Source organism: Mastigoproctus giganteus, chromosome 9 (genome assembly GCF_048544385.1).
Source record: "Mastigoproctus giganteus isolate SK-2022 chromosome 9, ASM4854438v1, whole genome shotgun sequence".
In the NCBI taxonomy this organism is placed as follows: domain Eukaryota; kingdom Metazoa; phylum Arthropoda; class Arachnida; order Uropygi; family Thelyphonidae; genus Mastigoproctus; species Mastigoproctus giganteus.
The window spans coordinates 219,520,572-219,548,092 of NC_143583.1; the positions used below are offsets into that span (position 1 = coordinate 219,520,572).

Genomic DNA, 27,521 nt, shown 5'->3' on the forward strand with positions numbered 1-27,521 from the left:
CCCCTTCCTGAATAACTCCTCATGTGTGAGTGTAGATGCAAAATACTCATTTAGTTTGTTAGCCACCTGAGCAGGATCATCAACAGTTGAACCATAAATATCCAGTGGACTAATCTGATTCATTCCCCTCCTTCTAGCGTTTACATAGGTAAAGAACACTTTTCTGTTTTTCTTTGCATCCTTTGCCAAGGATTTCTCATAATCTGCCTTTGCCTGCCTAATCTCCTTTGTGACTTGGTTACAGACCCGCTTATATCTATCATAGGCGTGCATGTCACCCATTGATTTATATGTATCACATGTCTTTTTCTTTTCTGCCATATGTCTAATTAGTACATCTGACATCCATTTAGGCCTAAACTTTGAATAATATTTATTAGTTGGTATGCAAAGCCTAGTAGCTTCCAAGATAAATTCTTTGAATGCTTCCCATTTTGAATTTGCTGTTGGTAACACCATCAGTTGGTCCCACTGTATAGAATTTAAATACTGTCTCAGATCATCGTAGTCACTTTTACGAAAGCAAAAACCCTTCCCTTTACTCCAGATGGTAGTTACCTCTTTGAGTAAATCTCACTTCAGCACACTGTGATCACTGCTACCTAGTGGTTCCTTTATCTGCAGATTCTTAATGCATGAAGAATCACTACTGATAATCAGATCAAGAGTATTACTCCCTCTAGTTGCCTCCTGAACATGCTGATGTAGAAAACACTCATCCAGTAAATCCACAAAAGCCTTGCTAGTGTCTGAGTGACCAACCCCTAAATTCCAGTCAATATCTGGGAAATAAAAATCCCCCATTATAAGACTCTCTGATTTACTGGCCCACTCTATTTCCCCTGTACAGTTTGTTATTATACTCATCAGAGTCATTAGGCCTATAGCACGCTACTGCTCTCAATTTTGATCTTCCAATGCTTATATCACACCAAACTGGCTCGACACTGCACTGTCCAGTGATGTCGACTGGATTTGCTTCCTTGGATTTTATGTGTTTCTTAACTAATAGCATAACTCCTCCTCCCTTCCTATCCTGTCTATCCTTTCTGTACACATTGTACTCCCCAAATTACAGTTCTGGATTCCTTATATCTGTGTGACACCACGTCTCTGATATCCCAACAATATCTGCCTTTGATGTTTTGAGCAATACCTCAAATTCATCAAATTAATTACCAAACTTCTAGCATTGGTGTACACGCAAGTATACATGCACCTGTTCCTATTCTTAGCTACCCTAACATAACCCATGTGTTTACTTGTACCGCTATGACTCCCAGCAGTCTCTGAAGTACCCTGCATCTTGTTTTCCAGGCTGGAAAACAGTGAAAGAATCACTTTCACCTCTGCCAGTGGCTACTGTTAATCTATTAATACTTGTATCCCCCCCGAAGCTAGCAGTTTTCGACCCACCTAACACTGCCTCAACAGCATCAGCAAATATTCTTGCACCCTTTCCATTTAAGTGTATCCCATCCCTGTAGAGGCAATATCTCCTGTTAACATGTACAGACGAGGCTGAAAAAAATTCTACCCCTTGAGCCTTGCGCAATCTTCCCAGGGCCGAATTGATCGGCAAGGCTCTCATCATATACTCAGTCATTAGTGAAATCGGTACTTTGTTATGGATGTGAGGTGTGGACACTGAAAGAGGGTGACAAAAAGAAGCTTAGAGTCCTGGAGATGGATTACCTACAGTGGAGTACTAGGGTGTCTGGCTAGAGAGGATAACAAATGAGGAAATAAGAAGACATATGCATGCAGATGAAGATATTATAGAACGAATAGAAAATAGGAAGTTGAGATGGTTTAGGCATCTGCTGCGTATGAATGAAGTGAGATGGCCTAAAATTATATATCAGTGGATACCACAAGGGAAGTGACGGCGAGGATGCCCTAGAAAAACATGGAAGGAAGGTGCACTATCAGCCAAACATAGTCAAACATAGATAGAGGTCTAACACCCTAAACAGGTAAATAGTATTTTTCCCTCATCAATATTTACTGTTATAGAATCATATTATATAAACTAACAGAAGTGTCTACAGTGAACTCCATATTGTAACTAGTCCTAACAGTTTCGGTTATAATGTGAAGCAGGTAACACTGGGAAATCTTCAATAATGAAATTACCTATCAGGATAGAATATTATATTTCAATATAGTAGAAAGTCTTATATCAAGTGTGAGCTCTTCTTTTCACAGTTCTTTGACTGTAAATGATGGTTATTCAATTTTAAGTGCCAAATGCCAGGATTGCAGAAATTAAATAAAACTTGCCATAATGAAAAAAACTCAGTTTCTGAGCAAGTGGGTAGATACCTGGGAAAGTATTACAACTGAGGGCTTGAGAGATAATCAAGTGTCCAGTAATGTGCTAAATGACATTCTCATTTACCCTATGAATATATCATCAGATGAAAATTGCTCTGCTTCACCGTGAGTTATTTTATTGAGATTCAAATTGTAAGGGACACATTTTCTATTATAAATAAGCTGAAATGGAGCCAGAGTATGTCTACCTGAGCACATTACAATTAATCATGCTAAAGGATGTGTGATTATACATGTAGGTACCAGAATTTAAATCCTCAGCAAACTGAGAATATGGATAAATAAGGATATTATAAATTAGATGTCAGTTCTTAAGGGAAACTAAAGAAGTGTGATTATACATGTAGGTACCAATATTTAAATCCTCAGCAAACTGAGAATACAGTACAGAAGTATAGGTCATGCTGTAAAAATGTCATGAATCAAATGAAAATTTCCTTCTGTCAGCAATTCTGCCGAATTATTTCCAAGAAATCTGAAATTAATTAAGGGGCTAAAGTTATCAAGTCTGTCAATTAATTCCAGACTTCATAGACTCTACAAAATTATGAAGGGAAGTTATTCCCGGCTTGGCCTGTTCTAATAGTAAATTTAATTTATTTAATAGAGTTAGTATTCGTTTGAACAGAGGAACAAGAATCCTTCCTGAAGTCACAAAAGAAATTCAAGAGACATACATCAAGATTCCATTTGCAACCATTTCAAGAACATTTGTTAGAGACCGCAATACAAGACATGCATGGGTAAAGATATATTGACCGAAATAAAATAAAAACAATAAAAAGCAAAAAATTTAACCTGTTTATACCGAAATGCCAAACTGAATGAATTTCACAGCTATTAAAAGCTTGTAAAGCTGTAATGTGGGGCCTACCTGAGATGTGGTCATCTTGAAATAGTGATGAGGAATTTTACAGCAGTAATTTTAATTCAAGAGAGAGAGAGATAGGGAGTAGCATGTGGGGGGGGGGATATAAATCTTACCAAAAATCAACTGAAAGTAGTCAGAGTGCTACAAGAGTCTGGTTAAGCTCAAGCGGATGAAGAATCAAAACAGTGAAATGTCCAGCGATATCATAAAGTTAATACAGGTTCATGACTGTAGGGAATATAATAAAAATCTGTTTAGGCAACTTGAATGCGCTAAAAAAGGTTGAATGCCTCATTACTCATTTGGATGCCTCATTTGTTCAAGGTTTACACATAGTGGGAACAGTTTTTAGAACAACCCAATTATTTACGTCAGACCAGCAGAAGAGGCTCAAATATCCTTGATTTAGCATTAGTAGAAGCATATGATGGAAGAAAGCAAGCTAATACGACATCATCAAAAAAAAAATAAATAAATAAATAAAAACTTCCCATTTCATCCATTCATTTGCTCCAAAATTTGTCCATTTCTTCCTTAAATTTATTTAAGCTATCAACTTCCACAACAACAGATGGAAGTTTTTTCCAGCAATAAACTACCTGCTGGCTAACAGCAAATTTTCGCACTTCTGTTCAACAATTGTTTCCTCAATTTCAGTTTATGTCCCCTTAGGTTTGTAATCTGGGCAAGAGGTAGGATTCTATCAGAATTGAGCCTGCTCAAACCATTCAAGCCTTATACACCTCAATCAGACCACCTCGCAGGTGCCGATTCTCCAGATGCTACAATTTGCAGAACTTAAGCCTTTCTTCATAACAGCATCCCTTTGTTCCCCTCAACTGTCTTGTTGCCCTTCTCTATACTCATTTTAGCGACTCCACATCCTTCTAAAATGAAGCCTCCAGACCTGTACGCAGTATTCAAGGTGTGGCCTAACCATTGTCTTATACAAAGAGATAATCACCTCCTTATCCCTGCAAGCAAAATTCCTGTAAATCATTGACAAGATCCAATGACGTGCTCTGGCTGCCTGTCTGCACTGCTCAGAAAACTTCATATCTGACTGCACAATTACCCACAGGTCTCTTTCATTCTCCACTACCCTAAGTGTAACACCATACAGTTGGAACATTTCTCCAAGATTACTGCTACCCAAATGAAGTACTTAGCATTTGTCAATGTTAAACTTCAGTTACCACTTCTCAGCCCATCTGCTCAACTTTTCTAGATTCTGCTGCAGTAGCATACTGTCATCACTGTCATTAACAACCCTGCCAACTTTTGTATCATCTGCGAACTTAGACATTAAACTTGAGATACCTTCATCAATACCATTGATAAATATACAAAACAACAATGGGCCCAACACCAAACCCTGGGGGATGCCACTAATAACATTAGTCCAAAAATAACAGCGTCCATTGATTACAACTCTGTCTTCTCCCACTCAACCACCCTTTTATCCATTGCAGCAACTTGCCATACATAAGATACCACTCCAATTTGTCCACATGATCCTGCAATGCTTCTTTAACCAATGATTCCATTATTTGCCCTGGAACAGACGTTAAACTAACAGGTCAGTAATTACTCATATTACCCTTTGATTCCCCTTTGCTCATAATTATGGCTAAGGGTTTGCTTACATCCTTTGCCACCTCCTTTAAAATAACTGAATAGATCTCATTGTAGGTTTCACTTCAACAATTTCTCCTCTACTTTGCTCTCAGTTATTACAAAATCATTTAACTCCCTGTTAGAGTTAGATAAACATCTGGCCTTCCCCTCTCGGAATAACTCCTCATGTGTAAATGTAGATGCAAAATACTCATTCAGTTTGGCAGTTATCTGAGCAGAATCATCTACAGTCAAACCATCAATATCAAGTCTACCAATTTGATTCATCTCCTTCCTTTTAGAGTTTATATAAGTAAAGAAATCTTTGACGTTTTTCTTTGAATTTTTTGGCAAAGATTTCTCATAAACTGCCTTCTCTTGCCTAACCTCCTTTGTGACTTGATTACAGACTAGCTTATATATGCCATAGGCTTCTGTATCGCCTGGTAATTTATATGCGTCCCATGAATTGTTCTTCTCTGCCACAAATCTTATTACTTCATTTGACATGATTTGTTCTTTACTAAGGATCCAAGTAGAATCCCGAAATCCATAGGGTTTGAAAAAAATCTATTTATGTGATGTCTCTTTAACATGTTTCCCTGCACCTATCTATCCAATCGTCATAGACTGACAATCATTTTTTTCATGAAATTTTAATGGCTACTATGCTTACTAAATAAATAACATTTCTTTTTATTTATTGAAGTAGCTACATTCAATAAATTTCAAAATTACTAAATTTAACTGTCATCCTGCTTGTTCTCCCGACATGTGGTCTTTATTTTATGAATAAAAGTATGAATACATATGAATACAAGAAGCAGTGTACTGCTAGTTTGGTCATAATCATTTTTCTCTGATCATGAGTTAAAAATGTTTGTATAAATGAATGTTTCAGAAAACTAAATAACTCAGACGGATCTGCCTCCTATGACTCAGCTCTAATGAAATATGCTGAGGTTAGAAGAGATGTAAATTTTAGAGTCAAGCATCTTGATTATGGGGATAGTCAAGGAGGATGTAATTCAATGTCAGTAGGGTGAGACAATGACTACGTGGAGGTGGAGGATCCTCGCCCGGCAACACATGCCCAATGCGTGTCCTTGAAAGAACAACTTCCTGTCCGTTTAACACGGAACTACAATTCCAGTGTTCTGACATTTTCTTTATTTGAAAGAGCTTATTATGAGTTTCTTGATTCCAGAGTTTGTTGTTGCCCACTGATCAACACACAGCTGCTGGATAATGGTTTGTAATCTATATAAAAGGACTAGGGCAGATGAAAACACAAAGTTGAATGGATTTTTAGCTGCTGGACCTGCCTTTTCATTTCTGTGGATTCCAGAATGCCTAAGAATCCAGCAGAACCTTTCCATTATCTGTTTTTCATTCTGCGAGATTAGAATTAGTAGAGGCATATAATGCTAGAAAGAAAAGCTTATACAGTATTAGCCAAAAAAAAAAAAAAAACAGTTTCACACAACCACTCTCTATAAAAGCTTGTCCAGTTCTTCCTTGAATTTATTTAAGCTATCAACTTCCACAAAAACAACAGATGGAAGTTTGTTCCAGCAATCCACAACCTGCTGGCTACAGGCAAATTTCCACACATCAATTCTACAACTGTCCTTCCACAATTTGAATTTATGTCCCCACAGGTTCATAATCTGAGCAAGAGGAAGAATCACATCAACATTGAGCCTATTCAACCCATTCAAGGCCTTATACACCTCAATCAGATCACTTCACAGGTGCCAGCTCTCCAAATGCTGCAATTTTCAGAACTTAAGCCTTTCTTGGTAAGAGGACCATTTCGTTCCCCTCACCAACCTTGTTACCCTTATCTGTACTCCTTCTAGTAACTCTACATCCTTCCTAAAATGAGACCTCCAGACTAGTACGCAGTACTCAATGTTCAAGGCATAGCCACATTGCCTTATCCAAAGGGGTAATCACTTCCTTATCCCTACTACAAAATTCCTGTATATCACTGACAAGATCCCATGACCTGCTCTGACACCTGTCTGCACTGCTCAGAAAACTTCATATCTGACTGCACAATTACTCCCAGGTCTTTTTCATTCTCCACAACCCACCACACAGTTGGCACGTTTCTCTGGGGTTACTTCTACCAATAGGCAGTACTTTGCGTCTGTCAAGGTTAAACTTCAGTTGCCACTTCTCAGCCCATCTGCTCAAATTTTCTAGATCCTGTTGTACTGCCATTACTGTCATTAACAACCCTGCTAAACTTTGTATCATCTGCAAACTGGGACATTAAGCCTGATATACTTCATGAATATTATTGATAAATACAGAAAACAACAATGGGTCCAACACAAAACCCTGGGGAGACTCCACTAATAACATTAGTCCACGAAGAGCAGTGTCCACTGATTAACACTCACTCGACCATCCCTCTATCGATTCTAGAAACTTGCCCTTAAGGTCATATGCTCCAATTTGTACAGTAGTCTTCCAGGTGCAACTATCAAAAGCTTTTCTGAAATATAATTATATTATATGAAAATTACTTTTTGCAAGTTGCTTTGTGACCACATCATACACTGGTGTGCAAAACTTAAGGACCAACACTATTTCTAAAGGTTACAACCACAAAATCTTTACTTAAGGTACTCTTTACTGATGAGAGTAGATTCAGTCTTAAGCAGCGATTCTAGACATCATCTAATCTGGCGAGAGGTTGGCACATGGTATCACCCCCACAAACATCACTGAAAGGGATCGATATGGCGGTCAAGGTGTTCTCGTCTGGGGAGGCATTATCTTGGATGGACGTACACAACTCCTGATACCAGAAGGCGATACTGTAACTGGAGCATGCTACTGTACTGAGGTAATCCTTCCCAAAGCGCATCTATTCCGAGGTGCCATTGGCCCCGAGTTCATGTATGATAACGCCACACCCTATTGCACTGCAGCTGTGATATGCTTTTGTATCACATGTGATATGCTTTTGTATCACATGTGATATGCTTTTGTATGAAAGTGAAGACATTATTCGTATGGATTGGCCTGCCCATTCCTTCGATCTAAATCCTATCAAACACATACGGGATGCTCTCGAAAGATGCCTAGCAGCTCGTCCACACCCACCAGAAAATGTTCACCAGCTGAAGATGATGCTGACAGAGAAATGGGCGATGTTACTGCAAGAACTTATCAATGACACTGTTCTAAGTATGGACAGGCAGTGCAAAGACTGCATCGACATTAGGGGTGGCCATAAATCCTACTGAGGACCACCTCTTCCCTTTGTTCCATCTTTGGCAGTGATGCATCTGTATCATGGCAGCCAGTGCTATGTTACCATTTTTTGAATAAAGTTCCTCTGTACCGTTTTGTTTCCATTGCTGTGCCAGTGTTGTTTCCTTCATCATTTCTGTACCTCACTAGGTTCCTTTGGTATGCTTTTCCCATATCCAGGCCACTCCTATAAGAAGCTACAGGTGAAAACCTGACTGGTCCTTAAATTTTGCACACCAGTGTAGTATCCAATCAAATTTGTCAGACAAGACTTCCCCCTTAACAAACCCATGCTGTGTCTGAATTAATTGTACAGACTTGTCTAGATGATCCTGCAATGCTTCTTTAACCAGTGTCTCCATTATTTTCCACAGAACAGAAGATAAACTAACAGGTCTGTAATTACTCATGTCACCCCTTTGATCCCCCATTGGAAATTGGGGATACATTTGCACATCTCCCGTCCATGTGCCTCCCCTGAATCCAAGGTTGCTCTCATAATTATGGCTAAGGGTTTGCTTACTCCTTTGCCACCTCCTTTAATATAACCGGATAGATCTCCAGGTACCATGCTTATGTATAACTTCAACAATTTCTCCTCCACTTTGCCCTCATATATTACAAAATCATTTAGCTCCCTGCTAGAATTTGAGAAGCTTCTGGTCTCCACTTTCCTACAGAGTTCCACATGCATGCATGTAAATGCAAAATACTCGTTCAGTTTTTCAGCTATCTGAGCAGGATCATCAAACAGTCGAATCATCGATATCAAATGGACTACCTGATTCATCCCTTTCCTTCTAAAGTTTGTATAATAAAGAGGTCTTTGCATCCACTGCCAAATATTTCTCGTAATCTGTCTTTGCCTGCCTAACCTCCTTTGTGACTTGATTACAGACTAGCTTATATCTACCGTGGGCTTCTGTGTCACCTGATAATTCATATGTATCTTGTGCATTTTTCTTCTCTGCCACAAGTCTCATTAGTTCATCTGACATCCATTTAGGGCTAAACCCAGGACAGTATTTCTTAGTTGGTATGAAAAGCCTAGTAGCTTCCAAGGACGATTCCTTGAATTCTTCCCATTTATAATTTTCTGTTGGTAACATCAACAGTTGGTCCCACTGTATAGAATTTAAAAACTGTCTGAGACTACTGTAGTCACCTTTATGAAGGCAAAAATCCTTCCCTTTACCCATAATAAGTTCACTGTGATCACTGCTACCTAGTGGTCCCTTTATCTGCAGCTTCTTAATGCATGAATAATCACTGCAGTGCTGATGATCAGATCAACAGTATTACTTCCTCTTGTCCCTTGAACATGCTACTGTAGAAAACAACCATTCAATAAATCCACAAAAGTGTTACTAGTGTGAAAGTGACCAACTCACAAGTTCCACTGAATATTTGGGAAGTTAAAATCCCACATTATAAGACATACTGATTTACTGGCCCACTGTATATATTTGTACAACTGTTCATTGTACTCATCACAGTTATTAAGCCTCTAACACACACCCCTACTTTAAATTTTGCTTTCCCAGTGCTTATGTCACACTAGTCTGAATCAACATTGCATTGTCCATCTATGTCAACTGGATGCACTTCCTTAGATTTTATGTATTTCTTAACTAACAGCATAACCCCTCCTCCTCCTTTTCTATCCTTTCTGTACACATTTTACTCCCCATATTCGAATTCTGCACTGCTTATATCTGTGTGACACCAAATAGGAAAGCGACCCAATAATATTCACCCTTAATGTCTTGACCAGTACTTCAAATTCATCAAATTTAATTACCATAAGCCTAGCACTGGTGTCAAATCAAATGTGTTCTGATTAATTTCAAAATAGGGTGGGAGTAGCGATATTTGTGTTGTAATGCAGTTACTACACACAATGAATCAGTATATATTTTAATCTCTTCATTAGGGAAGTTGCTGATTAAATAACTATTTTGAAGTTCAATGATGTAAATACTGCAATGAGATAAAGGAGATTTGGAGATAATGCACGTTTAGAGAACCACTGCTGCACCAACATACATCAGATTTCAATCCATCAATATATATATATATACAGGGTGTCTCAAAAATATTCGTACAAATATTTAGAGGAGGTAGGTAACATCAAAAAGAATGTGAATCGCATAGGAACCCATAACCGGAAACGTCACGGGAAAGTAGTAGCAGAGGCACAAGAAGCAGAAATGACACAAGACAGTAATTAGTGGCAAACATTTATTTGACATAATATTAACAATGGAGTACGAGATGGATGCATATCATGATGTTACAACAGATGCTCGAAGATTCCACCATGAGATGCGATGCATGCGTGACACCGACGCAGCATGGATTGGCGGACACGGTTGAACACACCTGGAGTTTCTTTAACAGTAGCAGCAGTGCAGACAAGTCTTGCCACAAGATCCATTTCCATCTCCACAGGCGATTCATACACGATAGATTTCAGGGACCCCCCCGGAATGAAATCAAGGCTCGATAAACCTTCCATAATGGGCAGGTGCCCCGTCATGTTGAAATCAAATGTTGCATCTCACATTTGCTGAAACATCATCAAATAACCCTGGTAGAACTTGTTCAAGAAAGATCCGATATTTAGTGGAGTTCATGCGGGATGGTAACAGGTATGGGCCGACTAAGCGGTCACCGACCATACCTGCCCACACATTTATTGTGAAGCGATGTTATGCCGCATGGGGCGTACACTGTTTGGATTGTCGTGAGCCCACACATGAGCATTGTGCTGATTGAATAAGTCTTCCCGAGTGAAATAAGTCTCATCTGTGAACAAAACATAGGTTGGAAAATTCAAGTCTTGAACACTTTCTTAGGGAAACCACTGCGCAAAAGCTACATGTGCAGGATGATCTTGGGGGAGCAGTAACTGAACCCTTTGGAGATGAAAGGGGTCTAAGAAATCGTCTTGCCAGACATGCTGTACACTGCAACGAGACACTCCTAAGGCAGAGGCAACGGCACGTGTGCTGGTAGTAGGATTATTCTGGACGGCATTTGGCACACTTTCTTTCATGGCAGGAGTTCATGTCGAACGTGGTCTGCCCGCACTACTCCTGTTACCTCTAAATGACCCATAATCGCACAAATTTTGATGCACATGCACAAACAAACGGTGGTCCGGTACATCTCTGTCTAGGTAGCGTTCTCCATAAATTCGTTGAGCGGCTCGTCCATTGCCCTCTGCTAATTCATACACTAGATGCATGTCTGCCTGCTCACAGTTCGTATATTGATGCATGTTCTTCGTGCGGCGACTACTGCTTGAATGAGTAAACCAGAAATTTTCCCTCTCGCAAACTGATGAACAGCGTCGTCTACCGACTTACAGTGACATTTCCAGTTATGGGTTCCTATGCGATTCACTTTCCTTTAGATGTTACCGACCTCCCCTAAACGTTTGTACCAATATTTTTGAGACACCCTGTATATACATATATATATATATTGGTGGATTGAAATCTGATGTATGCTGGTGCTGCAGTGGTAGATTTGCTGATGCATAAGCTGACTGCAGCTCTGTATAAGCTGGTTGTTCAGTGCCTATTTTATTTTTGCCAAAAATAGTCATCACATAATGGTTTGAATGTAGCTCCATTCTTCCAGTGTTCTAGTGGATATTGTTTAGTGGGAGACTCCAGTTCTGCATTAGATTTTTCAATCTGATTGCAGATTAAAATATCTAATGTACAATTGGATTGTTTATTTTCATATGGTTTATTCCTATAATAGTTTAAAAAAGACAGGATAAAGAAGTAAGACCAGATAGGATGAGAGAGATACCTTTAAAGTTTAGCTGCATATGTAAAAGAAAGCATCTCTTTCCAAAGGGATAACAAAGATTCACGTGCACCCATATATAAACTATGGACTGGTGAAGTTCAGAAGATATCCAAAACTATTATAAGGGCATTATGTTGCTAAATTTTCTAACTGAGTCATATACAGTCACACCATAGTCTAAAATGGATCAGATTATGGTTTGGTAGAGGTGAAGAAGAGAAAACTGGTCAGCTCCCTATGACATGGCACAGAGTAGTCTTAAGGATATACATTTTCTCAGACATACAGTGTACATAACATATGTGTTTTAGGCAGTGCTTTTTTTGTAAGAAAAAAAGGTGCGGGAACTCATATCTTGTTAATCTGTTATTAAAAAAATTATACATTCAGTTCTTAACATAACTTTGATTTATTGTATTTAAGGCAAATATTCATAGTAAATTCCAAAGTTTTGTCCAATTCTCGTCCGACAAATCTTCTCAACTCCTTTCCTTGCTGTTAGTATCTATGGCCGAATATCGTCCTCTGAGTAACCACAGATCAACGTACTTTGAAGAATCAAAAAGTCTTACAGGTGGTCTGACAAGTTTGATGAAAAAAAAAAAAGTGCTGAAATTGTCTTAGTCTTCAACAAAGCTCTTGTTGGGGTGGCAATTAGATTCATCTGCGAAAACCCACGTTCACATTCACTTGAAGAAATGGGAATGGTATTCAGAGTCCATATCAAATGCAACAGTTTTTCTGGATAGGTCTTTTCGAGAATATATTCACGGAATCCACGAACCATTTCTCTTTCATTTAGTTGCAGTCTGATTGACAAGTTTCTAATTTCCACTTCTCCAAATGTCAGCTGAGTATTAACATCTTCAGGCCAATGTTTTTGATCAAGTACGCGAGACCAATACGTCAACTCATCGTCTTTGCTATCAAGCAATCTTTTTTCGATTGACTCTTTCAATTTTGTATAAAATGTACTTGGGTCAATGGGAGGATCCTTTCTTGAATCTTTTTCGTGAAGTAAAACTCCACGAAAGCAAAGATCACGTACAGCAGCAAAAGCGCATTTATAATAGGGCCCAAAGTTCTGTCTTCTTTCTTCAAAAACTTGTACCAGTACTTTTATTTTCTTATTTGCCTTGTACAGGTCCATGTTACGGTCCTGTAGGTCCAAACTTAATTCTGATAATTCTTGGAGAGCGTCATACATCAATCCTAGGTCCAATAAAAATTCTGTAGATGTGATTTTTCTTTTCAAGCCATCATAAGTGCATTTATCATTTTTATCTCTTGTAGGATCATGCATTGCTTCTTCAAAATAATACACAAGGGATTCAAAATTATTCCACACAGCCAAAACTGTACGCAAACTAGATGACACCCATCGGGTACTTAAAATTCTTCCAATTTTCAGCAGCTCAGCCCCCAGTAATTCTGCACATAAATGTAACTCTCCACTATTCTTTGCCGAAGCATGGTATATGACGTAAAGTTTATCAATAAATGATTTGAATCTATTTATTCCTGAAGTTTCCTTGACAGCATCACCTACTGATAATTCTAGTCTGTGATTAGCACAATGCCAAACTATAATAGAAGGAAAACGTTCTGACAGCAATTTTTTCACTCCACTTTTACACCCTAACATCACAGTAGCGCCATCGCACGCCAGAAAAACCAAATATTTTTTTAAATAATCTTCTGTCATCCCATAAAAGTGAAGACATTGGAGTAAGGAATCAAATACTCCTTCTGCCATTACTTTTTCAAGTTCTACCAAGTCCAAAAACAAATTTATCGGTGAAATCATTCCAACACCTTCAATACAGCATCAAACATATACTATGAGGGTAGTTTTTTTGCTTATTGTGTGGTTGATTCATCAATTATCAATGAAATTTTATTATTGGATTGAACAATTTCTTTAACCACAGTTTTCCTCATTTCTTCACTTGTATGGTTAACAAATGTTAATACACACATTTGTAGAATGAAGAATACGACCAATTTCAACTCCGTTCAGTTCTTGCAGATCAATTTCAGTTTCAAAATGATGGAATGATTGATTTTCCTTTGCTACTTTATATGCAGTTCGAAAAATTTTTGCAGTTATTATTTTTTCGTGAGATAATGACCTTAAAAAAATCATTCTCAAGAGTCATTTTTTCACTTTCAGCAACTATTTTTAATGCTGCTTTATGTGCAGCAGATTCTCTGTGATAAAATTTTTTTTTTCGAAGTGAGCTCAACTGTTGCTTCCTATCTTTGGCAGAATAGGTTATCTCGTTGTTGGACCATTCTTTGGAAAGTTTCATTCTCATTTTCGTTTCAACTCCAAGAGTTCCAACTTTTCTACAAGGCATACAGCCAAGTTTCCTTTTGCAAACACAGAGCCATTCATTTTTCAAGCAAAAATAATTTTTTTGATCATAGGTCCAGCAGTCCGGCCAGTCATTTGTAGTTTGGCTTTGCTTCTCAAGATCAGATTCAGAAATATCAACAGGTGTCATTATTTTCGTGCGTTCTGTCATTGTGTCTGTTAATATTCTGGCCTTTTTATTAGCAGGACAGGTGGTTGAGAAGTAATTAGTAATTTTTTTCATTTTTAAATTTGGGGTCACACTTTTACACTAAAAATTAAATAAAAACTATTCAATTCACCAACGATTTTTTAAAATAAAGAAATTATTTACCTTTTGCAGGTAGTCAATCACTGTACACACACCCACACACGTCAGTTGTGTAACAAAACATAACAATCACCACCCGCAGTAAGCACTCAGCGTGCGACCACATGACCAATCACAAGCCGAGCAGTGCCATCACAACCAGCGCAGACGAAGTACGCATGCATCAAATTTGACACACACAAGCAGCCTGCATGCACCGTTTTAATGATTTTGCCACCGACCTGCTATGCTGGACAGGGTGATTCAAGTCCACATGGACCAAACATCAAATTTTCAAAAGTTACTTTTAAAACTTGGAAAATCTGTCAAAAAAAGGTGCCGGAACGCCGTTCTGGTGCGTTCTATGACAAAAAAGCACCGGTTTTAGGGAGCTTAATTTCTTATCTAATATAGCCTAGGAATCTGAACTTGTCATTTAGTGATAAGTATAACTTGTCATTCAGGGTATAACATGATTCCACAAATACAATCTGGATCAGGGTGTATTCTGTGATTCTTGCAGAAATGTACAGCAAATGTTTTTGGTAGAATCAGTCGGTAATCGACTGAAAAATAGTGGAACAGGAATGGAAAAAATAAAGGAATAGGACCAAGATATGTCTGCAAGGGGCAAAAGTTGATGACATTGCGGTGCAGATATCATATTTTAAGGACAGAAAAGGTGATATCATTGTAGAAGTTCGCACTAATGGCATTAAGCGTAGGAGATCTGCAGATTTACTAACAAGTACAGGTTAATGTTGAAAAAAAGTTGTGAATTAGGGTTAAATTTGAAAGTATCTGCAATCCTGCCGAGACACAATAGGAGAGAGTATATGATGACAGCTTTGTCAATCAATTCGGCTCAGAAGAGTTATAAGGGTTGACTGAGGAATTAATGCCAGAGCACTTAATACCTTAATTCCCCCAAAGTGATTCTTGCACTGCTTCTATTAGAATGAGCAGCAACCTGGAAAGCAAGGTGCGGGGGATTTCAAGGACTGCTGGGAGTCATCATGGAACAAGTAAACACATGGACTGTTTTAGGATAACTAAGAGTAAAAACAGGGGCATGTATACTTGCATGCACACCAATTCTAGGGTATAGTAAATAAATTTGATAACTTCAAGTGCTTGCTGGTCAAGACATCTAAGGAGGATATTGTTGGGATATCAGAGCCGCAGTGTCACACAGATATAAGCAGTGCAGAACTGTAATTTCAGGAATACAATGAGTACAGAAAGGATAGGCAGGATAGAAAGAGAGGAAGGGTTATGCTGTTAGTTAAGAAACACAAAATCTAAGGAATGACATTGGTGGACAATGCAATGTTGAGTTAGTTTGGTGTGACATAAGCATTGGGGAAACAAAAATGAGAGGAGTGTGTTATATGTCTAATAACTCTGATGAATACCAGAAAGAGTTGTACAGAGAAATAGAGTAGGCCAGTAAATCAGAATGTCTTATAATGGAAGATTTTAACTTCTCACCTATTGGCTGAAACTTATAGGTTGGACACTGACACTCCAGTAAGAATTTTGTGAATTTATTGGATGATTGTTTTCTATAGCAGCATGTACAAAAGGCAACCAGAGGGACAATACTCCTGATCTGATTATCAGTAGTGATTATTCATACATTAAGAACTGCAGATAAAGGAACTACTAGGTATCAATGTTCACAGTGTACTGATGTGGGATTTACTAAAAGATGTATCTACTATTAGGGGTAAAGGGAAGGGTTTTTGCTTTTGTAAAGGTGACTACAGTGGTCTCAGACAGTTTTTAATTTCTATACAGTGGGATCAACTGATGATGTTACCAACGGCAAATCTAAATGGGAAACATTCAAGGAATTAATCTTGAAAGCTACTAGGCTTTTTATACCGATAAAGAAATATTGTTCAAGGTTTAGGCCTAAATGTAGATCAGATGAACTAATTAGACTCATGGCAGAGAAGAAAAATACATGAGATGCATATAAATTATCAAGCAACACAGAAGCCTACGTTAGATATAAGCTAATTTGTTCTCAAGTCACAAAGGAAGTTAGGCAAACGAAGGTAGATTATGATAAAACTTTGTCATTTTTCTTTGGCAAAGGATACAAAGAAAAACACCATGGACTTCTGTAAAGAAATTCTTCCTTATATTAACTCTAGAAGGAAAGGGATGAATGAGATTGGCCAACTTGATATCGATGGTTTGACTATTCATGATCCTGCTCAGATACTGAAAAACTGAATGAGTATTTTACATCTAACTTATCAAAGCTAACTTATCTAACTTATCAAATGCTAACAGAGAACTAAATGATTTTGTAATAACTGAGAGCAAAGTGGAGGAGAAACTGTTGAAGTTAAACATAAGAAAGGCACCTGGTGTGAATGGGATCTATCCAGTTAAATTAAAGGAGACTGCAAAGGAAGTAAACGACCCTTGGTCATAATTATGAAAGCATCCTTGTACTCGGGGAAAGTCCCAAGCACTGGAGATGTGCAAATGTATCCCCAATTCACAAAGGGAGGATCAATCAAAGGGTGACATGAGTAGTTACAGACCTATTCATTTAATTTATGTTCTGGGGAAATGGTTAAAAAAACATAGCAGGATGAACTAGACAAGACTGTAGTAATAATTCAGATACATAGCATGGGTTTGTTAGGGGGAAGTCCTGTCTGACTAATCTGATTAGATACTATGATGTGGTGACAAAGGAACTGGATGCAAAAAAAAAAATTGATATTATATAATTGGATTTCAGAAATCTTTTGATTTTCTTGCACATGGAAGCCTACTGTACAAACTGGAACAGTTTGGTATTAAGGAAAAATTGTAGCTATGGATGAACTAATGAGTGGGAGAAAACAGAGAATGGTAATCAATGGACACTGCTCTTTGTGGACTAATTTTCTTAGTGGAGTTCCACAGGGTTCAGCTTTAGGCCCACTGATGTTTTGTATATTTATCAATGATATTGATGGAGGTATATCAGGCTTAGTGTCCAAGTTTGCAAATGCTGGCAGGGTTGTTAATGACAATAATGATAGTAAAATAATGATAGTATGCTACTGCAACAGGATCTAGAAAAGTTGGTCAAATGGGCTGAGAAGTGGCAACTAAAGTTTAACATTGACAAATGCATGGTACTGCCTAAGAGTACCAGCAACCTCAGAGTAACGTACCACCTGTGTGGAACAGCATTCAGAGTAGTGGAGAATAAAAAGACCTGGGGGATGCAGTCAGATATGAAGTTTTCTGAGCAGTGCAGAGATGCTGCCAGAGCAGCTCATGGGGGTTTGTCAATGATATACAGGAATTTTGGAGTTTGTCAATGATATACAGAAATTTTTGGGTTTATCAATGATATACAGGTGATTATTCCTTTGTATAAGACAATGGTCAGGCCCCACCTTGAGTTCTGCACACAGGTCTGGAGGCATAATTTTAGGAAGGACGTAGAGCTGCTGGAACGAGTATAGAGAAGGGCAACGAGATTAGATTGGTGAGTGGAACAAGGCATGGGTGTTACCAAGAAAGGCTTAAGTTCTGCAAAATGCAGCATCTGGAGACTAGACACATTCGAGTTGATCTGATCGAGGTGAATAGATTGAGCAACTCGATGCTGATGGGATCCTTCCTCTTGCTCACATTACGAACCTGAGGGGGCATAAATTCTAATTGAGGAAAGACAGTTGTAGAATAGATATATAGAAATTTTCCTTTAGCCAGCGGGTAATTGATTGCTGGAAGAAACTTCCATCTGTCATTATGGAAGTTTATATCTTAAATAAATTCAAGGAAACAGGACAAACTTTTAGAGCAAACGGATGGGTGAACTGGGAAGTGGGGTTTTTTTTTTTTTTTTTTTTGGCTGACGCTGTATAATCTTGCTTTCTTGCATTATATGCCTCTACTAATGCTAATACTAATGCACAGTTTGCCATACATCAAATCCAAGACTGTGCAGCTCCATACAGATCGTCAATGTACTATGGGTGTTCCTGTGGTCTCTTGGATCTGCTCTGTGATGTTTTGCACAAGAAATAATTTTTTGAGCCACAATATATTTTTTTTGGAGGTTCAGACAGGTTTCTAAATTTGTGTGCACAGAAAGGTTACTGATGTGGCATTCAGTCATCATTCCATTATGAATCAATGATCCACACACTTCTTTCCAATGTATTGCTATTGCTGTGCAGACAGACCCATGAGATTTACATATGTATGTATAAGCAAATATGCATGGAGACTTCTGGCACTTTAGACAATATTCGTGGAAGAACTAAATACTTCTGGTGATGTTGTTTGTGTGTGTGTGTGTGTGTGTGTGTGTGCGCGCGCATGCACATACACACACACACACACTCATTATTTAGCTTTATTATCATAATATTGATGATCAATCATAATATTACAATTCGAGCATTGATTATCAGACAACGTTAATTACAAAATCATTTCATAGTTTTTGCAATTAACCAAGAAAAAGTCATTTGACATTTTCTTGGCTTACCGGAAATATGCTTATAGCCCAAGCTAACTTGTAAACTACTAGTAAAATACATTTCTATGACATGATATCCATTGTGATTAGTATGATGTTAAACTAAAGTTGTCTCAAAACAAAAATGCAATTTTGTAGTTAACATCTGACACTAAGCCCTCGAATTTAAGTATATAAATCAAGCATGTTAAAAACAAATAAAAACTATCAATCAAGGCCTGTATAATCCTAAACTAAACATTCTACAAAAAATAAGCTTAATGTAAATATCTGAAATTCTGATATCCAGACATCTGAATATCAAAGAAAGAAAGGATCATGGTTATCTGAAAAAAAAAAAAAAAAAAATTCTATGCAGAAATGCTAGAGCAGTAAAAAACACTGACATGAATGTTACACAAAATGCAATTAAAAGCAGGAATAATTTTTTTTCAATAAAAATTTAAATAAATAAAAAAATATTTACATTAAGCCTATCTGCACAAACATACATGTCTGCATGAAACATACAATGGATTCTTACCAATTTACTGTGTATCCAGTCTATACATTCTTGGATAAACTTAAATGTTTTATTGGTTTCCAAAAGATGTTGTTCATTTACTGCAGGTTTCGGTTTTATAATCTTCCTTTCTTCACTTTTGAGTAAACGAGTTGATAATACACCAAGAAGTCTGGACTGGAAGTCAAAATGGAGATTTTGATATCTCTCGTATAGATATTTGATCCTAGAAAAAGTACAAAAAACACATTATTCTTTAAAAAAAAATAAAAAATAACTCATAATTTTGGATCTGTAGATCCAAATCATTTGGATCTGTAGATCCAAAAAAAAATAATCATATTTATCTATAACAGCAAAAGATGCAATGTTCTGCAGAGTGGAATATCTTTCAGTCAGCAGACTAGTTCCAAGACCATAAACCATTAGACTTGCAACTTTCAATACATAAGGGAACCTAGAAGTTCCAATCTATGGTTGATTGACTTTGGGGATTTAAACACCCACCTTCAACTGAAACCACAGTGCACCAATACAGGTGGTCAAGATATATCTATTTTTATTAATTTTATGGATTTAGCACAGAAAGACATTTATTCATTTAACTGAGAATTACATGTGTATGGCAAAAGTGATGTTTAGGGAAAAAAGATTCCTGTAATCTCTGTTGCTTAATAGGTTTCTAAGGGTGGAATTTTCTATCATATGTGTACAATCATGAAAGTTGTTTGGAAGTTTTTGGCAAAAGATACTATTAATAAAATGGGCCTAACATGTGATTATAATGAAAGATCGATACTATCTTTTTGTATTTGGAAATTTTGGGTATAAATCAAAGGTATATACAGTTTTTCAATCATTTCTTGTATTCCATTCTATTCAATTATTATATTTGACAAAAAATATATCATTCTTAGATAGTAGAACACAACAGCAATACTTTTGGCAGTCACACACTGAAAGTAAATCTTTAAAGGATATTTTGACATTCTCTTTAAAGTTTTGGCAGGTAAGCAAAACATGGAGGATCACCTGCCTCTGAGAAGGTAGAAATGGTAATGTAGGTAAGTTCATTTTGCAATCTAGCTAAAAGTTTATCTTGTCATTTGGACCTTAGATTAGTATTGTATAACCAGGCAAATTGCCATTGTTGCAGTTCACTGTTGATTGACTAGATTGTAATGTAGGTATACAGTATCAAGTGGAAGGCATATTCAGTGATAGACGTTTATTTTGCTGCTTTGTCTGCCTATTCGCTTCCAAAAATTCCAGTATGTCCTATTATCTAACATAATCAGATACTGTATTGTGATTTATCTGGTAGCACTTTTATCTTAAATTGGATCTGTTTTAGGATTGATTACATAGTATAATTTTCTCTTAGAAAGTCAGTGAAAATTACACTATGCAACAGAAATTTGTGTTTGGTTAGATTCAGAGCCATCAAGATGCTTGTAATTCTGCCATATAATTATACAGAATTTTTTTGGCAAGTGTACAACTGTAATACCTGTACAGTTACACCTACCTTGTTTCAGTCTGATTTATCTGTGTATCAGATGAATTAGATATTCATCTGATACACAAGGGGATACTCACCTCCTTATCCCTGCTAGAAAAATTCCTGTATATCATTGACAAGACACCATGAGCTATTCTTGCAGACCATCTGCACTGCTCAAAAAACTTCATATCTGCCTGCAAAATTACCCCCAGGTCCTTTTCATTCTCTACCACTGTCAGTGTGGTACTACAGAGTTGATACGTTACTCTAGGATTACTGCTTCCCATATGTAGTACTTTACATTTGTCAATGTTAAACTTCATTTGCCACCTCTTGCTCAGAATAATCACCTGAGAGGGCATAAATTCAAATTGGGGAAAGACAGTTGTAGGATAGATGTGTGGAAGTTTGCCTTTAGCCAGCGGGTGGTTGATTGATGAAACAAACTTCCATCTGTCATTGTAGAAGTTGACAGCTTAAATAGATTCAAGGCAGAACTTGACAAACATTTGGAGCGAGGGGATGGGTGAAATAAGGGGTGTTTTTTTTGTTTTTTTTGTTTTTTTTTTTGGTTGATGCTATATGAGCTTGCTTTCTTGCATCACGTGCCCTTGCTAATGCTAATATGATTTACAAGTCTGATTTTCCAGGCAGAAACAGAAAGACTACGAGAGTGGAAAGACTTTGTAAGGAATAGGCCATTAATTAGCCTGACTGCCATCTTTCGAATAGTCTAGAAGCCTGAAAGAGGTTTTGGGTGTCCCACCTCACATGCAGGAACAATATTCCATGGTAGGGCAGATTTGAGATTTGTACAGAGTCAGAAGTTGTTTAGAAAAAAGTAATGCCAAGAGCAAAAAAGAAAACGCTGGGTTGGTTTTTTATTTTTATATTTTTGCAGAGGAAGCAGTATTCATGATGTGCATATGGCAAGTGAGATTAAAGTCAGAGTTAATCCGTAATAGAGATATGTGATCATGTCTAGAGATCAGAGTGTCATCAAAGATAAGTATATCAGCAATAGACTTATTTTTGCAAGATACAAGACTGGACTGAATTTAGAAGGGAATTAATTGAGTTATCTTTTTGCCACTGGAGGATTACATGGGGATCAGCACTTATGGAATTGGTGGTGGACATTCAAGAAGTTGAAGCCATTTGTGCAGAGAAAGATTTCTCAAGCTGGAATGCAATGTGCTGTCATCTGCAAAACTGGACAGAATTCCCAGTAATGACTTTCCGTGATTTCCAGTAATGGAAGAAGCTCATTAATATAAAAGAGGAAAAGAGTGGGAGAAAGAACTGAATCTTAGAGGTTAGGTTTACAGTTTCATTGGTGCATTAAAGACAAAGGCTATTACATGCGAAGACAAGGTTATAAAATTTTAAAAATAAGTTCTGGTAACCTGTGAAAGAGGATACCATGTAATAGGGTTATATAAGTATAAGGATAAAAAGGCAGTGCAGATCTCACAGTAGTATTTTATATACTTGTATATAAATTAATAAGTTTCAAGAATTATGGGAATTTCTGGTGCAAGAGTTACTTAAGCTATATTAGTATTAGTATTTGTAATGGCCGCACGGTGCAAGAAAGCCTATGGCTTATGCTGCACCAGCCAAAAAAAAAACCAAATAAAACAATGATAAAAAATAAAAATAAAAAAAAATAAATAATAATAATTAATAAAAGAAAAGGAAATTAAACCTATCATGCTATGCGCTTCCCTGACCCGAAGGTACTATCCAGATGACCTTTGAATTTCCCCAAACTGTCGGCCTCTACCAGCCATGTAGGCAACTTATTTCAGTAATTTATAACTCGCTGGCTAAAATAAAAGTTCCTGCAGTCCAATCTAAACATTTCCCCCCCGTAACTTGAATTTATGTCCCCTAGTTCTAGCATCATTTATAATCTTGAAAATTTCGTCCTCATTCATTTTACTGATGCCTCTCAGAGCCTTAAACACCTCAATCAAATCTCCTCTAAGTTACCAGAGGACCACATCCAGCCCATAATGAGGCTTATGCTGAAATAAGGGCATAGCAATACAGACAATAAGAAAAGTATATAAGGCCAATGCCGCAAAAGACTGTGGTTTCGTTGCACTATATAGCTAATACTAAAAGAATTTAGATACAGAAATACTTGTTGGCACCTATGTCCATAATATGCTGATAGGTACTTGTAAAAGGTAGTTGTAAAAATTAGCGTTAGCATTAGCATTAGTAGAGGCATTTGATGCAAGAAAGCAAGCTTATGCAGCATCAGCCAAAAAAAAAAAAAAAAAAAACCCACTTCCACTTCACCCCTCTGTTCATTCAAAATACCTGTCCAGCTGAGCCTTAAACTTATTTAGGCTATCAACCTCCACCACAAGGGATGGCAGTCTGTTCCACCAACCAACCACCCGCTGGCTAAAGGCAAATTTCCGCACGTCTATCCTACATCTGTCTTTCCTCAATTTGAATTTATGCCCTCTCAGGTGATTTTTCTGAGCTAGAGGAAGAATCCCATCAGCATTGAGCATGCTTAAACCATTCAAGGCTTTATACACCTCTATCAGATCACCTCGCTGGTGCCTAGTCTCCAGACACTGTAATTTGCAAAACTTAAGCCTTTCTTCGTAAGAGCACCCCTTTGTTCCATTCACTAATCTTGTTGCCCTTCTTTGTACTCGTTCCAGCAGCTCTACATCCTTCTTGAAATGAGGCCTCCAGACCTGTATACAGTACTCTAGGTGTGGCCTGACCATTGCCTTAGACAATGGAATAATCACCTCCTTATCCCTGCTGGAAAAATTCCTGTATATCATTGACACTACTCCATGAGCTACTCTTGCAGCCCGTCTGCACTGCTCAGAGAACTTCATATCTGCCTGCACAATCACCCCCAAGTCTCTTTCATTCTCTACCACTGTCAGTGTAGTACCACAGAGTTGATACGTTGCTCTGGGGTTGCTGTTTCCCATGTGTAGTACTTTACATTTGTCAATGTTAAACTTCATTTGCCACCTCTCAGCCCATCTGCTCAACCTTTCCAGATCCTGTTGCAGCAGCATAGTGTCAGTAGTGTCCTTGACAACCCTGCCAACCTTTGTATCATCTGCAAACTTGGACATTAAGCTTGATATACCATCATCAATATCATTTATAAATACAGAAAACAATAATGGACCCAACACTGAGCCCTGAGGGACTCCACTAATAACATCAGTCCACGATGAGCAGTGTCCATTGATTACCACTCTCTGTCTTCTCCCCCTCAACCACCCCTTTATCCATAGCAGCAATTTGCCTCCAATGTCACACTTCTCCAATTTGTGTAGCAGTCTTCCATGTGCAACAGTATCAAAAGCCTTTCTAAGATCCAAGTATATAATATCAAAGTTATTCCCTGCATCCAGTTCTTTTGTGACTGCATCATAGTATCCAATCAAGTTGGTCAGGCAAGACTTCCACTTAACAAAACCATGCTGTGTCTGAGCTATAACTGAAGTCTTGTCTAAATGATCCTGCAGTGTTTCTTTAACCAGTGCCTCCATTAATTTTCCTGGAACAGAAGTTAAGCTCACAGGTCTATAATTACTTGTGTCAGCCTTTGATCCTCCTTTGTGAATTGGGGTCACATTTGCACATTTCCAGTCTATGGGTACCTCCCCTGAGTCCAAGGAAGCTCTCATAATTATGGCTAAGGGTTTGCTTACTTCCTTTGCTGCCTCCTTTAATATAACTGGATAGATCCCATCCACCCCGGGTGCCTTTCTTGTGTTTATCTTCAACAGTTTCTCCTCCACTTTACTCCCAGTTATTTCAAGGTTCTGTAGCTTACTGCTAGAGTTGAATACACCTCTGGCATTCCCCTTGCTGAATAACTCCTCATGTGTGAATGTCGATGCAAAATATTCATTTAGTTTGTTAGCTACCTGAGCAGGATCATCAACAGTTGACCCATCAATATCAAGTGGACCAATCTGATTCATCCCCTTCCTTCTAGAGTTTACATAAGTAAAGAACTCTTTGCTGTTTTTCTTTGCATCCCTTGCCAAGGATTTCTCGTAATCTGCCTTCGCCTGCCTAACCTCCTTTGTAACTTGGTTGCATATCAACTTGTATCTATCATAGGCTTCTGTGTCATGTGTTAATTTGTAAGTATCCCATGCATTTTTCTTCTCTGCCATATGCTCATTAGTTCATCTGACATCCATTTTGGCCTAAACCTTGAACAATATTTCTTAGTTGGTATGTAAAGCCTAGTAGCTTCCAAGATAAGTTCTTTGAATGCTTCCCATTTTGAATTTGCTGTTGGTAATATCATCAGTTGGTCCCACTGTATAGAATTTAAATACTGTCTCAGTCCATCGTAGTCGCCTTTACGGAAGCAATAACCCTTCCCTTTACCCCTAATGGTAGTTACCTCTTTCAGTAAATCCCACTTCAGCACACTGTGATCACTGCCACCTAGTGGTTCATTTATCTGCAGATTCTTAATGCATGAAGAATCACTGCTGATAATCAAATCAAGAGTATTACTCCCTCTAGTTGCCTCCCGAACATGCTGATGTAGAAAACAATCATCCAATAAATCCACAAAAGCCCTGCTAGTGTGTGAGTAACCAGCCCCCAAATTCCAGTCAATATCTGGGAAATTAAAATCTCCCATTATAAGACTCTCTGATTTACTGGCCCACTCTATTTCCCTGTACAGTTCCTTATTATACTCATCAGAGTCATTAGGCCTATAGCACACTCCTACTCTCACTTTTGATCTCCCAATGCTTATGTCACACCAAACTGACTCAACACTGCACTGTCCAGCGATGTCGACTGGCTTCACTTCCTTGGTTTTTATGTGTTTCTTAACTAATAGCATAACCCCTCCCCCCTTGCTATCCTGTCTATCCTTTCTGTAGACGTTGTACTCACCAAATTGCATTTCTGCATCCCTTATATCTGTGTGACACCACGTCTCTGATATCCCAACAATATCTGCCTTTGATGTTTTGAGCAATACCTCAAATTCATCAAATTTATTTACTAAACTCCTAGCATTGGTGTACACGCAAGTATACCTGCACCTGTTTCTATTCTTAGCTACCCTAACACAACCCATGTGTTTACTTGTACCGCAATGGCTCCCAGCAGTCTCTGAAATACCATGCATCTTGTTTTTCAGGCTTCTGCTCATTCTAATAGAAGCAGTGCAAGAATCTCTTTCACCTCTGCCAGTGGCTACTGTCAATCTATTGGTCTTTGTCTCCCCCCAAGCTAGCAGTTTTCCGACCCACCTAACACTGCCTCGATAGCATCAGCAAATATTCTTGCACCCTTTCTATTTAAGTGTATCCCATCCCTGTAGAAGCAATCTCTCCTGTTAACAAGTACAGTCCAGGCTGAAAAAAATTCTACCCCTGATATTGCACACATCAAAATAATTGAGGATACATATGATAACTACTGCGAAGCAGACAGAAACAGTTACAGTCATATATTTGCATTAGTAGAAGCATATGATGCAAGAAAGCAAGCTTACAGAGCATCAGTAAAAAAAAATAAAAAATAAATAAAACCCTTCCCAATTTACCCATCCATTCACACCAAATGTTTGTCTAATTCTGCCTTAAACTTATGTAAGTTGCTGACCTCCAATACAACAGATGGAATTTTGTCCCAACTATAAACCACCCACAAGCTAAAGGCGATTTCTGCACATCTATTCTACAATTGTCTTTCCTTAATTTGAAGTGCTTTCGTCAAGGCGACTACGATGGACTGAAACAGTATTTAAATTCTATACAGTGGAACCAACTAATGATGTTACCAACAGCAAATTCAAAATGGGAAGCATTCAAAGTAATTATCTTGGCTATACATACCAACTAAGAAATATTGTTCAAGGTTTAGGCCTAAATGGATGTCAGATAAACTAATGAGACATATGGCAGAGAAGAAAAATGCATGGGATACATACAAATTAACACGTGACACAGAAGCCTATGATAGATACAAGTTGATCTGTAACCAAGTTACAAAGGAGGTTAGGCAGGTGAAGGCAGATTAAGAGAAATCTTTGGCAAGGGATGCAAAGAAAAACAGCAAAGAGTTCTTTATTTATGTAAACTCTAGAAGGAAGGGGATGAATCAGATTGGTCCACTTGATATCGATGGGCCAACTGTTGATAATTCTGCTCAGGTAGCTAACAAACTAAATCAATATTTTGCATCGACATTCACACATGACGAATTATTCAGCGAGGGGAATGCCAGAGGTGTATTCAACTCTGGCAGTAAGCTAGAGAATCTTGTAATAACTGAGAGTAAAGTGGAGGAGAAATTGTTGAAGATAAGCACAAGAAAGGAACCTGGGGTGAATGGGATCAATCCAGTTATTTTAAAGGAGGCAGCAAAGGAAGTAAGCAAAC

At 37.9% G+C, this 27,521-nt stretch overlaps 1 protein-coding gene across 1 annotated transcript in view; it reads right to left on the minus strand.

Moving 5' to 3' along the window:
* The window catches only part of shot (dystonin-like protein short stop), a 1,739,701-nt gene that overhangs the window by 1,544,435 nt on the left and 167,745 nt on the right, over positions 1 to 27,521 (minus strand). Inside the window, exon 10 of the mRNA XM_090380932.1 lies at positions 19,617 to 19,821. Within this exon, the coding sequence (XP_090237058.1) occupies positions 19,617 to 19,821 (205 nt within the window). The remainder of the gene's footprint in view (positions 1 to 19,616; positions 19,822 to 27,521) is intronic.